The sequence below is a fragment of the Podarcis filfolensis genome, assembly GCF_964270895.1.
Source record: "Podarcis filfolensis genome assembly, chromosome: 3".
NCBI lineage: Eukaryota > Metazoa > Chordata > Lepidosauria > Squamata > Lacertidae > Podarcis > Podarcis filfolensis.
In genome coordinates, this window is record NC_139606.1 from 117,265,053 (window position 1) to 117,280,522 (window position 15,470).

The 15,470-nt window shown below is 47.7% G+C and overlaps 1 protein-coding gene across 5 annotated transcripts in view; it reads right to left on the reverse strand.

Annotated features, from left to right (window-relative positions):
* Nucleotides 1–11,176: 11,176 nt before the first annotated feature.
* Nucleotides 11,177–15,470, reverse strand: part of LOC310758668 (uncharacterized protein C8orf74 homolog) — a 78,794-nt gene continuing 74,500 nt past the window's right edge. For all 5 annotated transcript variants that reach the window (XM_083605499.1, XM_083605502.1, XM_083605500.1 and 2 more), the window contains one exon: nucleotides 11,177–12,137. In XM_083605499.1, coding sequence (XP_083461625.1) covers nucleotides 11,772–12,137 — 366 coding nt within the window. In that variant the 3' untranslated portion in view covers nucleotides 11,177–11,771. The remainder of the gene's footprint in view (nucleotides 12,138–15,470) is intronic.

The window sequence follows — 15,470 nt, forward strand, 5'->3', positions numbered from 1 at the left end:
TGGGCAAAATTTCAGAAAATCTCAAAAAAATCCGGGGAAACCCAGAGGTACGGCAGCCTTGCCATATTGGAAGTGTTTGCTGAATTTCCTTAAAATAGCTGAATGAAAAAGTTCATTCTAATTATAATAATAATATAATAATTTATTATTTATTAATAAATTTCCCCAGCCACTCTGGGCGGCTTCCAACAAAGTATTAAAATAGTGGTCTGTTAAACATTAAAAGCTTCCCTAAGCAGGGCTGCCTTCAGATGTCTTCTAAAAGTCTGGTAGTTGTTCTTCTCTTTGACATCTGGTGGAAGGGCGTTCCACAGGGTGGGTGCCACCACCGAGAAGGCCCTCTGCCTTGTTCCCTGTAACTTGGCTTCTCGCAGTGAGGGAACCGCCAGAAGGCCCTCGGCACTAGACCTCATTACTCTTTTAGAGATTTTTTTGGGGGGAATCTCAGCAACTGTGCCCCCAAAAGCTCACAACAACAACAACAGCAGCAGCAACAACATCAAATTATTTATAACCCATCCCAGCCACTCTGGGCGGCTCCCAACAGAATATTAAAAACATGATAAAACATAAAACATTAAAAACTTCCCTAAATGGCAGATAGCAGTATTACTCTACGTGCATTTATCCACAACTTATTTTAATTGTTCAGTTCAACAGCACCCCCTCCCTCACATACACACAGCCAGGGAATACTGGGGAGCCACGACGGAGCAGGGTTGTGGAGATCTTCCCAGAAAGTTTCCTTCGCTGCTATTTACACCCTCGGTTCTCCAGATGGAACAAAAGCGAAGTGCATGTTAAAAGCGATGGTCTGGTTTGCTTGTTTGTTTATTTCATAAAAGTCATACACCGCTTGGTTGTCATAAAAACCTCAAAGTGGGTTGTGGAGAGAATAAGTAGTTAAAAACATTCCAGGGAAACAAAATCAGCAATGAAATAAAAATGGGTTAAAACACATGCCAATGTTCTACGCATCTGAGTAGACCTATCTAAACAAAAATGTTTTTAGCAGGCACCCAAGAGCACACAGCCTGATATCAATAGGCGGGGAATTCCAAAGTGTAGCCACCGCCAGACTAAAAAATGATTTCTTACAAACGTGGAACAGGTATTATGTGGGACTTGTAATAGTGCTGGTTCTGTGGTGATGGCAAGAGGTTATTACCGTACTTTTTTTTTACTCTAAAATAATGTTCATAATCTGGGCTCATCTTATACAGTACATGGATAGTATTGCCCCCCATTTTCTTAAATCGGAGTCCCCCAAAATATGGGGAATCTTATACATGGGGGCGTCTTATAGACGGAAAAATACGGTATATCCCCATTGAAATGCATTGGGGATGCCTCTCTGACTTCATCTGCCTGCCCTAGGAACTGCAACCCAGTTAAGCCCAATCAAGGAATCACATTAAATATCGAGCAATTCTGAGAACATGGGAAACCTCAAGAATGCAATGCAGAGGCGGTTTGTTGATCAGCGTTCGTGTGTTGCTTTGAAGAGGGTTTATGCAACCGCTGGGCGGTACGATGCTATCTTCGAGATAAAGAAGCTATCGACATCTTTTGCTTCACCTGCAATCGAAGCACTTTGAACGAGCCTATTCTGCATCTTAGGTCTGGGTAGAGAAAACCGGCGGTTGCCAAATAATTCACCCTCCCTGCCCCCCCCCACCGCCCCACCGCTAAAGGGCACCCATCAATCAACAAGCCGTTGATAAACCTGGCGGGCTGATGATTGCGTCTCAACCTTTGTGAAGAGCAATCTAACCGCAGCAACCCAATTAAGCCCAATCAAGTAATGATAACGTTACAGGTCATAAAAAAAATAAGGGACATTGTTTCCAAAAGCATTCCATGTGCACATCAGAAGAGCCTGCAGGATCAGGCCAAGGGCCTGTCTTAGTGCAGCATCCTGTAGACCAGGCATTGCCAAACTTGGCCCTCCAGCTGTTTGGGGACTACAGTTCCCATCATCCCTGACCACTGGTCCTGTTAGCTGGATGATGGGAGTTGTAATCCCAAAACAGCTAGAGGGGCAAGTTTGCCTATGCCTGGTGTAGACAATCAGATGCCTCAATGGGAACCAGGGAAGCAGGATCTGACCACAAGAGCCCTCTTGCCTCCTATGGTTTAGAGCAACTGGAATTCAGAAATGAGAGCATAGCTATCACAGCTAAAAGCCATTCATTGTCTTCTCCATGAATTTGTCTAATCCTCTTTTAAAGCCATCCAAATTTGGTGGCCATCATTGGTAGGTGGTCGTTCCTATCAGAGCGAATGCCTTCTTTTATCCATCTTGAATCTCCCATCCTTCAGATTCCTCAGATGTCCACGAGTCCCAGTGTTAGGAGAGAGAAAGAAAAGCGTTCTCCTCTTCTCTTTCTTGATGCCAGGCGTAATCTTTTTGCAAACTTCCATCAAGTTGCTTCTTCATCGCCTTTTCTCTGAACTAAAAAGCGGCAATTGCGTTCCATCAACTGCCCTTCTCTCGGCAATCTCAGGGGAAAACCATGCCATGGAGTTGAGGTGGGTTAAACTGGCATTCCCTGGGAACTGGTAGCTGAAACCCTACTGCTCATTTCACAGCAGGGACAATGGTACCATCTCCCGGGTAGTTGTCCTAAATGGCCTCGGCCCAGTATACCTGAAGGAGCGTCTCCATCCCCATCGTCCAGCCCAGACACTGAGGTCCAGCGCCAAGGGCCTTCTGTTGGTTCCCTCCCTGCGAGAAGTGAGGTTACAGGGAACCAGGCAGAGGGCAATCTCGGTGGTGGCGCCCTCCCTGTGGAACGCCCTCCCATCAGATGTCAAGGAAATAACCAACTATCTGACTTTTAGAAGACATCTGACGGCAGCCCTGCTTAGGGAAGGTTTTTTTTTTGGGGGGGGGGGTTCAGTGCAAAATTACAACAAAAATTACAAACACTGAATCCAAAATAAAACAGTACAAACAAGAAAGAAAGCAAAACACAAGAGAAAAAACACACACGAACAAACAAACAAAAAACAAAAAACACACCTACAAATAAAACCATATCATCATTCTAATCATTATGTACATATACACATATTGACTTCCTTCCTTTGTTCTAAGACCTCGAATTTTTTACTCTTTCTAAATTGTTGTGTCTAATGTAGATTACCTCTATCTTTATACTTTTTGCACCATTTTTCTCTTTCTTTAACCCTCCAAAGCTTCATTTGTTACATACCGATATGCTTACTCCAGGGGAGTTTTTAATGTTTGATGTTTTATTGTATTTTTAATATTTTGTTGGAAGCCGCCCAGAGTGGCTGGGGAAACCCATCCAGATGAGTGGGGTATAAATAGCAAGTTGTTGTTGTTGTCATTGACAATCCTCTACATGCTAGATAGTTTTTCTCGGAGAATAACCCACTCGATAAATTCAGCAGGGGTAGCAGGTGTGTGTGTGTGTGTTATGTTAGCATGCAGGTGTGAGAGTTAAACTGCCGCTTTTATTTTGGAAAATAAAATCCAAAACCCTGTTAACAAAATAGCAAAACAGCTTTTGGGTTCTCCAGAAAGAGTGGAGGATTGACAGGGCTCAATGACCGGCTTGTTTGGAAGTGGCCCCAGATGGTTCAAGGAGGGCTGGGAAGTTACTGTCCGCAATGAGGCCTTCATGATCCTAGCGAGGCAAAAGAGAAGAAGCTTTCTCCCTCTGGCACATTTTTGCAGCTGTGGCTCTGCTATGAAGCAATTAGAGGCAGCGCCTTCCAACAGTGAGAGCCACTAAGAGGGAGGCAGACGGGATTATCTGATGTGTATGGCATGACCCACCAGTTGGGCTGGAGAAAAAATTCAATTCAGTTCACGCTGACAGTCAATCCTACCCAATTTGCAATTTCCAAGACAACCCGCAAACCAAAAGAAGAAGAAGAAGAGTTTGGATTTGATATCCCGCCTTTCACTCCCTTTAAGGAGTCTCAAAGCGGCTAACATTCTCCTTTCCCTTCCTCCCCCACAACAAACACTCTGTGAGGTGAGTGAGGCTGAGAGACTTCAGAGAAGTGTGACTGGCCCAAGGTCACCCAGCAGCTGCATCTGGAGGAGAGGAGACGCGAACCCGGTTCCCCAGATTACGAGACTACCACTCTTAACCACTACACCACGCTGGCTCTTCTGAAACACAGCCTTCTTCTGAAATCCCCACTTCTCTGAATTTTGCAATGCAGTTCTCCAGCAAAGCAAAATTGCAGATAGTTGGGTAAAGTGTGCATGTTGTTGTTTAGTCGTGTCCGACTCTTCGTGATTCCATGGACCAGAGCACACCAGGCACTCCTGTCTTCCACTGCCTCCTGCAGTTGGGTCAAACTCATGCTGGTATCTACAAGAACACTGTCCCACCATCTCGTTCTCTGTCGTCCCCTTCTCCTTGTGCCCTCCATCTTCCCCAACATCAGGGTCTTTCCCAGGGAGTCTTCTCTTCTCATGAGGTGGCCAAAGTCTTGGAGCCTCAGCTTCAGGATCTGTCCTTCCAGTGAGCACTCAGGGCTGATTTCCTTCAGAATGGAGAGGTTTGATCTTCTTGCAGTCCATGGGACTCTCAAGAGTCTCCTCCAGCACCATAATTCAAAAGCATCAATTCTTTGGCGATCAGCCTTCTTTATGGTCCAGCTCTCACTTCCATACATCACTACTGGGAAAACCATCGCTTTAACTATAAGGACCTTTGTCGGCAAGGTGATGTCTCTGCTTTTTAAGATGCTGTCTAGGTTTGTCATCGCTTTCCTCACAAGAAGCAGGCATCTTTTAATTTCATGACTGCTGTCATGTGCATATGTGATGTGCATATGTCAGTGCAAACAACACGCATACATGCATTAGGGACGATTGCTTTGCAAAAATGCAAAAGAAGAATTGCATGCAACAACGCATACATTTAACATGCTGGTGAATTTTCACGATGACTTTTTAAAAAGACAGTCACAAGTTCAGTAGTACCCTCTGGGGTACTACTTGCAGAAGCTCATTCGAATTGTCAGAGGCTGCACCAAGATCTCTGAAGCTAGAGGAATGGAAATTCTATTTTACTTTAAACAAAAATAAAAAATTACCCATCATTCAGGTCCATCTGCAGCCGATATGATTGGCGTGGAGACTGCTGTGTTAGTAATCATGAGGCATCATTACATCACCCTTCCCGGATAGCTGCTGGAACATGGCCCAAGTGTGTCAGTGCATCCCTGGAAGATCATTTCCTTGAATCTTGAGAATCGGGTGGTGATTTCCACCCTCCCCCCCCATACCCTTGATTGCTAGCCCCAGAAATTTCAGGAGTTAAAACCCTTGTCAGACAAGAAAGGAAATGTTGTGGGTGCTTCAACCTTCGGATCAGGACTCTGCAAAATATCTGCTCATAAGAAGAGCAGCTTAGTTCTGGTTTCAGAGTAGCCTGCAAATGTGTCACGTTCCTGCAAATCGTGTTTTCTGCTACTCCAGAGAGTGGGGGGCGAACCGATGGATTCAAATTGTAAGAAAAGGAGTTTCCAACTAAATCTCTTACTGTTGGTAAGAGCTGCTTGACAGTGGAGCAGATTCCCTTGCTGGACTCTCCTCCTTACCTTGGCGGTTTTAAAGCAGAGGCCATGGGTGCTTTAGCTGAGATTCCACAATACACAAAGCGCAACAGGCTGGAAATTTTACTGGTTATTTCCCATTGTAAAGGTCTAGCCCAGTATGTGCAACATATACAGTTCATATGTACGGTGTATAACTTATGAGGCTAATTCCAATATAAATACATGTCTTCTTTTCTTTTCTTTTCTTTTCCTTTCTTTCCTTTCCTTTCCTTTCCTTTCCTTTCCTTTCCTTTTCTTTTCTTTTCTTTCCTTTCCTTTCCTTTCCTTTCCTTTTCCTTTTCCTTTTCTTTTCTTTTTGCTTCTTCTTGTAAGTTCCTGTGTAACACAGTCCTTAGTGTACTTACAAGAAGTAACTTACAGAAAATAACCAGTAAAATTTTCACAGTTATTATCATTCAGCCTGTTGCTATCTTTGTATTGTGACAACTCTATTTGCGTAGCAAGGTACTGAACTTGTTTTAGCTGAGATTCCTGCGTTACAGGGTGTCGAACTAGATAATAATAATAATAATATAATAATAAATTTTATTTATACCCCGCCCTCCTCGGCCAGAGCCGGGCTCAGGGCGGCTAACACCAGTAAAATTACAGTAAAAACATAAGGGGGGGGGACGATGACGACCAATTTAAAATACAGGTTAAAATGAAATTTAAAATGCAGCCTCATTTTAAAAGTAGCCCATAGACCAAAACCGTAAGGGGAGGGAAACATAAGGGTCAGACAGAGTCCAAACCAAAGGCCAGGTGGAACAGCTCTGTCTTGCAGGCCCTGTGGAAAGATGTCAAGTCCCGCAGGGCCCTAGTCTCTTGTGACAGAGCATTCCACCAAGTCGGGGCCAGTACTGAAAAGGCCCTGGCCCTAGCTGAGACCAATCTAACCACCTTGTGACCTGAGACCTCCAAAATGTTGTCATTTGTGGACCTTAAGGTAAAGGGACCCCTGACCATTAGGTCCAGTTGCGGACGACTCTGGGGTTGCGGCGCTCATCTCGCTTTATAGGCCGAGGGAGCCGGCGTACAGCTTCCGGGTCATGTGGCCAGCATGACTAAGCCACTTCTGGTGAACCAGAGCAGTGCACGGAAACGCCGTTTACCTTCCCGCCAGAGCGGTACCTATTTATCTACTTGCACTTTGACGTGCTTTCGTACTGCTAGATTGGCAGGAGCAGGGACCGAGCAATGGGAGCTCACCTCGTCGCGGGGATTCGAACCGCCGACCTTCTGATCGGCAAGTCCTAGGCTCTGTGGTTTAACCCACAGCGCCACCCACATCCTTAAGGTCCTATAATTCCATGAAAGAGGTCAATCTTTATCATAGGACTCTCAAAGCTGGGTTTGTGGCCACCTCTGGGACAAGGCTACTAGGCGAGACATTAGCCGTACAGATCCTCCTGCTCTCCCAAGTCAGAAAACTTTCTCTTGCCTTAATCTGTTAGGGAAGGCAATATATTTTCCCCGCCCCGAGCTGCAGAGGCAAGGCTCCCGCTGTGCTAAAGGAGAAGGACTCAAGGCACGACACTCGTGTTTTCCTGCCAGATCTTGCCACTGGAGGTGGCTTGGGCTGCCGAGGCGAAGGAGCGGATGTATTCAGAGCTGTTTCCTGCCTGATAACAGAAGCCGGCCCCTCGAGCCGGATGTTATGAGCCCTGGTGCTGCCTTCATGTTTAAGCAAAGGGCTGAGGAGGAGAAATCACGGCTTGTTTATTCTTCAAGAAAAATAGCCGCCCCCTCTTTCTCTCTCTCTTTCTTCCTCCTCATGAACACACGTAGAGGGGCTGCCTTGAAGGCACAGAGAAATAAATGGCTCCATTTGGATTTTTCTCAGTTCCTCATTTCCCCCCCGATCTTATATTCTGCACTGAGGTTTTTTTTAAAAAGTGCCCGTGAAAATTCACCAGCATTTTAGTACGAGTGTCTCTCCCAATAACACACATTTTTGTACCAACACAGATTTTGGAGAAAGCTGCAAGTACTCCTCTTTGTCCTGGCTTTTGATGCTTGAGGTGCAATGTTGTTAAGATCCACCTCATTTGCATGGTTATAAATTGTTTTTAACTTTGTTTTCAATGCTGTAACCTGCTTTGGGACTTTAGGGAGAAGGGTGGGTAATAAGTACAGTCAGACCTCTTCTTACATCCGCCTCTGCTTGCATCCATTTCGCCCAACGTCCACAGCAAACCCAGAAGTAACTGGCAGTTTTGCCGCTGGTCACGCATGTGCAGGAGTGGCGATCGCCGTTCGCGCATGCGCAGGAGCAGCGGTTGCCGCCAGTGCCTGCCCACAACGGCACCTCTCCCAGCAACCCGTTTCAACCTCCAGACGGACCTCCGGAATGGATTATGGTCGCAAGAAGAGGTTCCACTGTAATTGGGTAAAGGTAAAGGAGCCCTGGATGGTTAAGTCCAGTTAAAGGCGACCATAGGGTTGTGGCGCTCATCTCACTTTCTGCCCAAGGGAGCCGGTGTTTGTCCACAGACAGCTTTCCAGGTCATGTGGCCAGCAGGACTAAGCCACTTCTGGCACACAAGTGACAAGTGCCAGGGCGCACAAAAAACACCACTTACCTTCCCACCACAGCAGTACCTATTTATCTACTTGCACTGGTGTGCTTTCGAACTGCTAGGTTGGCAGGAGCTGGGACAGAGCAACGGGAACTCACCCCGTCGTGTGGATTTGAACTGCCAACTGACCAGAAGTGGCTTAGTCATGCTGGCCACATGACTGTACGCCGGCTTCCTCGGCCAATAAAGCGAGATGAGCGCCACAACCCCAGAGTCGTCCGCAACTGGACCTAATGGTCAGGGGTACCTTTACCTTTACCTTTTAGGTTTGGGTCCTACCTTAAGGTCCATAAATAGCAACACCCTAGAGGTCCCAGCCCTAAGGAAGTTAGATTAGCATGAACCAGAGCCAGGGCCTTTTCAACTCTGGCTCCGGCCTGGTGGAACGCTCTGTCTCATGAGACCAGGGCCCTGCGGGATCTGATCTCTTTCCGCAGGGCCTTTAAGACAGTGTTGTTCCGCCTGGCCTTTGGCTTGGAATCAGCCTGATCCCCTCCCCCTCTTTCCTTTCTCCTTCTGTGATGGATCCCCTATTTGGGGACTTCCCTGGCTTTTTTCTGGCCCACGTAGGACCAGGCTGGATAGTTAGCCTTGGTGAAGACTTGACATTTTCATCCCCCTAAAGGTTTTGAGTTTCTGCTGAAATGAGGCTGCATTTTAAGGTTGCATTTTAATCTTGTTTTTAAGTTGTATTTCAATCAATTGTTTTTATACCTGGTGTTAGCCGCCCTGAGCCCGGTCTTGGCTGGGGAGGGTGGGGTATAAATAAAATTGATTATTATTATTACCCTCCGAAGCAGCAGAAAACGACAGGATCTTCCACGGGACAGCCCATCTTTGAAGATGGCTATCATGTCATATCACACCCTGAAGTCTAAGGGCCAATTCCCTGGGGAATAATGTCTCTTCCTGGAAGTTCTTCATGCCGTAATTAACAAGGCTGGCTAAATCACAGAGCTTGCTCCTCAATTACCTTCATTAACTGCGGCACCACTGTTTGAACACAGAAACTGGAAAAGAGCCTGGAAAAGAGAAGACTCAAGGGAGATAGGATAGCCATCTTCAAATTCCTCAAGGGCTGTCACATGGAAGATGGAGCAAGCTTGTTTTCTCCTGCTCTGAGGGTTGGACGCGAACCCATGGCTCCAAGTTACAAGTAGGGAGATTCCGACTAAACATACGCAGAAACTTTCTGACAGCAAGAGATGTTTGACAGTGGAACGGACTCTCTTGGGAGGTTGTGAATTCTCCTTCCTTGGAGGTTTTTAAGCAGAGATTGGGTGGCCATCTATCATGGATGCTTTAGCTGAGATTCCTGCATTGAAGGGGGTTGGACTAGATGACCCTTGGGTCCCTTCCAACTCTTAAGATTCTATGAACATATCCCCATTCAACGGATGCTTCTTTCATCTTAGATATTTCCATCGTATTAGTTCCTCTCCCCACCCCTCAACCACAGACCTTTCCCTCTTATTTCCAGTAAGTTCTGGGTCTTGGGGACCCTGTCATGGTGATCACATCCCTCCCTATGAGCTCCGGGGAGAGTGGGGGTGTTATTTCCTAACCTTGGATCCTAGAACAATAGACAAGTAGGATCCTAGAATGCAACACCTGATTGGCTTGCAGGAAAAGACCAATCAGGCTCCAGGAGGAAGTGAATCAGCCTATTAGGCTGGTAGGATCGTAGAATGCGACAACGGATTGGCCTGCAGGAAAAGACCAATCCGGCTCCAGGAGGGAAGCAGAATCAGCCAATCAGACGGGACTCATTGTGTAAATAATGTATATAAAAGTCTGAGGTTTGGGGGGCAATTCAGTCACTGTTTTACACGCTGCAATGAAGAGCATGAAATCAATACAGGGTATATTTCGAGGACATTAGTCGTCTTGCCGTGGTCTCAGGAAGGAAATTGGCCAATCTGCTTGGATTCAGGGCACCAGCCCCAAACGATGTCTGATCTCCCCCTGAAACCCCATGGAAGGCGAGAGCAAGACTCCCGAAAATATGTCTCAGAAGTCGAAAGCAATGGATGGGGTGTTTGGGAAGGGTGGGGTCTCCAAGGCTGACTTACCTTCCTGTTTGATTTGTTTACGAAAGGGCAGAAGCGAGAGGTTCCTAGAGAGGAAGACCTGAGCGGAATGAGAGGTTAAATGCCACTGGATTTGCTTAAAATATCTGGATTTGTTTTACGTGCTTTTAAATAGTGTGTGTGTGTGTGTGTGTGTGTGTGATTTACTCCCTATTGCAACATAGTGTGCCAACTCGCTTACTTAGATTTCCAAACATTCTCCCTGAATGCTGAAGACTGGGTTATAACAATGCATTGAAATAACCAGACTGATCCAGTTTACGCTGATTACACCCCCTCCAATATTTCTCCAATGAAAATAGGGACGTCCCATTCAATACTGTCCAACATTTCTCCGATGAAAATAGGCACGTCCTTCTTCATACCCTCCAACATTTCTCCGATGAAAATAGGGACATCCTATCCCATACCCTCCAACATTTCTCCAATGAAAATAGGGACGTCCTTTTCCAACATTTCTCCAATGAAAATAGGAACATCCCATTCCATACCCTCCAACATTTCTCCAATGAAAATAGGGACGTCCCATTCCATACCCTCCAACATTTCTCCGACAAAATCAGGGACGTCCGAAGGAAAAGCAGGGCATTCTGGGATTAAATCAGAAATCGGGATGGCTTCTGTAATAGGGACACTTGGAGGGTCTGTGGTCAGTATGTGTGCAATTGGGATTCTGTGCCCATTATCGCCCACAGATGTGGTCTATCCCTTTGAATGGGATGTGTCACATTTTGACAAATTCCCAGCCATGGTCTGTGTGCAGTCAGAAGCTGGATCGGGACCGAAGGCTGTGAACTGGCAAACAGGGCTACGCCGGCTTAAGCAGATTTTTTTCAGGATTGCCTGCCAGGGGGAACTCAGAGGGCTATTTAAAACAATGCCCCCCCCCAAAAAAACCCCACATGCCAGCTTGAGTTGAAAGAAATATTAAATGTTTTAGTTTATTTGGAACAGTAAAGACAGAGGGAGCTCATGATGAACCCTTTGCAGCATCCAAAACAGTCTCTTCATCCTTCCATAAGCCTGGTGGGAAGAATTTTTGTTGAGAAAGATGGAATGAAAACCTCTGATGTTTTGGTGAATGTTGGCGTATCTACATTTAGGTGCACACATCTGTTTGGGTTTCTTTGTAAATCTCTACCCCTGTGAACAAAGAGACTTTGGCTTTGTTCTCAGTGAGGGAGTTAACCCATGTCTGGACGAGACAGCTGAAGGCTGCAAGATGGAGGGGTTCGCGTGAACGAGGGAGAGAAAATTATCTCCATGGAAAACTAGCGTGTCAGAGAGGAAGGCAAGGAACTTCCCCCCTGACGCGCAAGTTTTCTATGGGATATGTTTGAAGGAAAGTGAGGTCCCACCTGCAGTCTGAAGTGGGGAAGCCCCAGGCACAAATTTACTGTGGCACTGAGACTCCTCCTCAAGGCCAGAGGATGAAGAAGACCTGGAAAAGAGAACACAGGCATGGGATTGAGAATGTTAGGGCATGCCTGGGAGAACCTGAAGGCTGCCCTCACTTCTTTTTCTTCTTTGACTTCTCGTCTTTTGCAGCCTTCTGTGCCGCCTTCTGCGCCTTCTTCTCCGCCTTCCTCTCCTTCTCCCTCTCCTTCTCCCTCTCCTTCTCCTTCTCCCTCTCCTCCTTCTCCCTCTCCTTAATCTGAGCCTCCAATATTAACTCCTTCAGCTTCTTCTGCTTGCTGGTCTTCCTCCCATCAGGGCTGTAGGGTGGAGGGTAAGGGGCAGGCGGGTTGAGCAACAAGGCCTTCTTCTGGAGCCGGAGCTGAAGGATTTCAAAGGTGGCCTGGATCTCGTTCTGGATGATATCGTGCAGACTCTGGACCTGGGCCTTAATCGCTTCTCGGACAAGAGACATCAGAGTCTGGAAAACAAACACAGGGGCACTGTGGCTTCTGACACTTCCGCTAGACTTAGAATGAACCTGGGCTTGCTGCCTGGGCTTCCAAAATGGTTACCTAGCACAGCAAGGTCGTTTGAGGTTGTTGAGCATGTCAAACTCAACCTCAAATTGTTATTGGCATATACAGTGGTACCTCGGGTTACAGACGCTTCAGGTTACAGACTCCGCTAACCCAGAAATAGTACCTCGGGTTAAGAACTTTGCTTCAGGATGAGAACAGAAATCGCGCGGTGGTGGCAACGGGAGGCCCCATTAGCTAAAAGTGGTGCTTCAGGTTAAGAACAATTTCAGGTTAAGAACAGACCTCCAGAACGAATTACTGTATTTTTTGCACCACAACACTCACTTTTTTCCTCCTAGAAAGTAAGGGGAAATGTCTCTGCGTGTTATGGAGGGAATGCCTACGGGTGGCAGGGGGGATCTGCTGCAGTCGTGAGCAGAGGATCCATGGTTCCCCTTCCTTCCCTCCTCCGTGGCTCACTTTGAAACAGCAAAGCGGGAGAAGAGCCACTGAGTGGGGAGGAGAGAGGGACAGAGAGCCTGCTTCTTTAAAGGAGCAAAGCGGGAGAGGAGAGGAGCCGCTTACACGAGTGTAAGCAGCTCCTGTCCAGTTGGCTCCTTTAAAGCAAGCAGGCTCTCTGTCCTTCTCTCCTCCCCACTCAGCTCGCTAAGCTGGGGATGAGCGGGGAGGAGGGAGAAAAGCAGAGCCTGCTTGCTTTAAAGGAGCAAAGTGGGAGAGGAGAGGAGCCTTCTCCCCTTATACCCCTCTCCTGCATTATTAGCAGCATCCTTCTCCACCCACCCCACGCATGTTCCTTGTCCCTTGAGTGCTTTTCCTTCCCTCTCCCCTTAAAACGTGGTTACAAAGCACAGATCCACATGGATCCTCAGGATTTTTGCACTGGGTCACCCCAAATTCACCATCAGATCACATAGCATGTCCATGGCTACATCTTGCACCAAAAAAATCACGCACCCACTGTTGCCTGGGGCCGCAGTGGTGCAAAAACGTGGTTACAAAGCATGGATCCACATGGACCCTCAGGATTTTTGCATTGGGCTGCTCCAAACTCACTGTCAGATCACATGTCTGTGGCCACAGCATGAACCACAAAAATCATACATCCACTGTTTCGTTTAGAATATTTTTTTTCTTGTTTTCCTCCTCTAAAAACTACGTGCGTGTTATGGTCGGGTGCGTGTTATAGAGCAAAAAATACGGGTAAATTCTCAACCCGAGATACCACTGTAGACAAAATTCTGAAAGCTTCAGTACAATAAAATCACTCGGCAAAATCGGCACCTAACAATTAAAATGCATTCGCAAATCCTCATTGCATGCCGCAGAAACTTGGCTGCCATCTCCATCTTAATGTGTTCTCTGAGATGTGGGAAAAGGAAAAGCAGGACATTTCCAGATCAAATCAGAAACTAGGATGGCTCCTGTGATTCTGGGACTTTCCCTGGAAAATCGGGACACTTGGAGGGTATGCACAGCCCCCCTTTCGCTGTTAAAATTAGATTCCCACACCTGCTTGGCAAACAGGTGCCTCGTAAACAAACATGGCCGCCACCGGCCGCCATGTTTGCCGCCGATATTTGCAAGGCCTGCCGCTTCTCAGCGACTAGCTCTGCAAAGGTTTTGACCTTGCGCATTCCGAGAAGCCAGGGTGGAGCTTGGGAACTGGCAAGCAGGCCGGGGAGGGGCCGGGGAGAGAGTGTGGGGGCCAATGTGGGTCAGGGAGGCAACGTTTGTGATACCTGTCAGCAGAAGCCGTCAGGCAGCTGTGAGGACTGGCCTCTTGCCAAGCTCCCAGGAGCTGATCGAGGTTGGAGGAGAGCCATCGGATCTCGAGGATGTCCACGGCAGCGGGACCCAATCCGAGGAACCAGGAAGGATGGGTGCTGGGGTTTTTTCCCCATTTGCGCACAGGGTGGTACGCTGAACAACCCACTGAGCGCTCCAGGATAGACATCTCGGCTCGAGTTCAAAAGGTGACGTTCTCTGAACTCACCCGCGGCCGTTGCTGGCAGCGGGTTGAGGGCCACACGTGTAAGCATTAATTGCCAATTAATTCCACTCCGTAGATGGGCTGGCAGTAATAGTAAAAACACGTCGGAGTTTCATTCGGTTTCCTCAAACAGTGCGCTCCCAGGCAGGGAAGCAAGTCTCGGCAAGGAGGAGATTTTCCATCTCGAGGGCGATAAGACGCGTCACAGCTTGATTATGCAGATCAGGGCTGGGGAGAAAGTTTTGGACAAGGCAGCTACAGATGGAACTCTGAGGTGCTGTCAACAGGCTGCTGGAACCGGGAGACCCAAAGGCCGTAGTTTTGCAACGAGTGGAAGCTGTGGTGCAAACTGGGATCGACGCACTAGATCCCTAAGTGAGAAGTACCACACCCTGGGGGCTGGTGGGATTACCTAGGGGGCTGCAACGAGGCAAGGGGAAGACAGGGAGATGCTGGAGGTTTGAATCAGGGTGCCAATGGCCACTAATCGCTACTGCTAGAGGCAGTGAGCTCCTGAACCCCAGTTGCCAGGAACTGTAGTGTCAAGTTCCAGATGTTACTACTAGCATAAAGGGGTGGTGCTGTGGGTTAAACCACAGAGCCTAGGACTTGCTGATCAGAAGGTCGGCGGCTCGAATCCCCCTGACGGGGTGAGCTCCTGTTGCTCAGTCCCTGCTCCTGCCCACCTAGCAGTTCGAAAGCATGTCAAAGTGCAAGTAGATAAATAGGTACTGCTCCGGCGGGAAGGTAAACGGTGTTTCCGTGCGCTGCTCTGGTTCGCCGAAGTGGCTTAGTCATGCTGGCCACATAACCCGGAAGCTGAACAATAAAGCGAGATGAGCGCTGCAACCCCAGAGTCAGCCACGACTGGACCTAACGGGCAGGGGTCCCTTTACCTTTACCTTTAAAGGTACCCCTACCATTAGGTCCAGTCGCGAATGACTCCGGGTTTGAACCGCCGACCTTCTGATCGGCAAAGTCCTAGGCTCAGTGGTTTAGACCACAGCACCACCTGCGTCTCTTTACTATTAGCATAGAAAGACGTTAACAGCTGGGGGCGACCTTGTGCACAAGATCGCCTTACCCCGACAGGTGCCCACTCGACCGCTTCGATCCACGGAATTGCCACTACAATTGCCACGCAATACCCCGGCTCTTGGTCATTTGGTGCACTTTGGAACTCCCCGCCTATTGATCTCAAGCAGGCGCCTTCACCATATTCTTTTTGGCGTCTGCTGAAGGCATTCCTGTTTAGACAAGCCTACCCAGATGCTTAGGGATG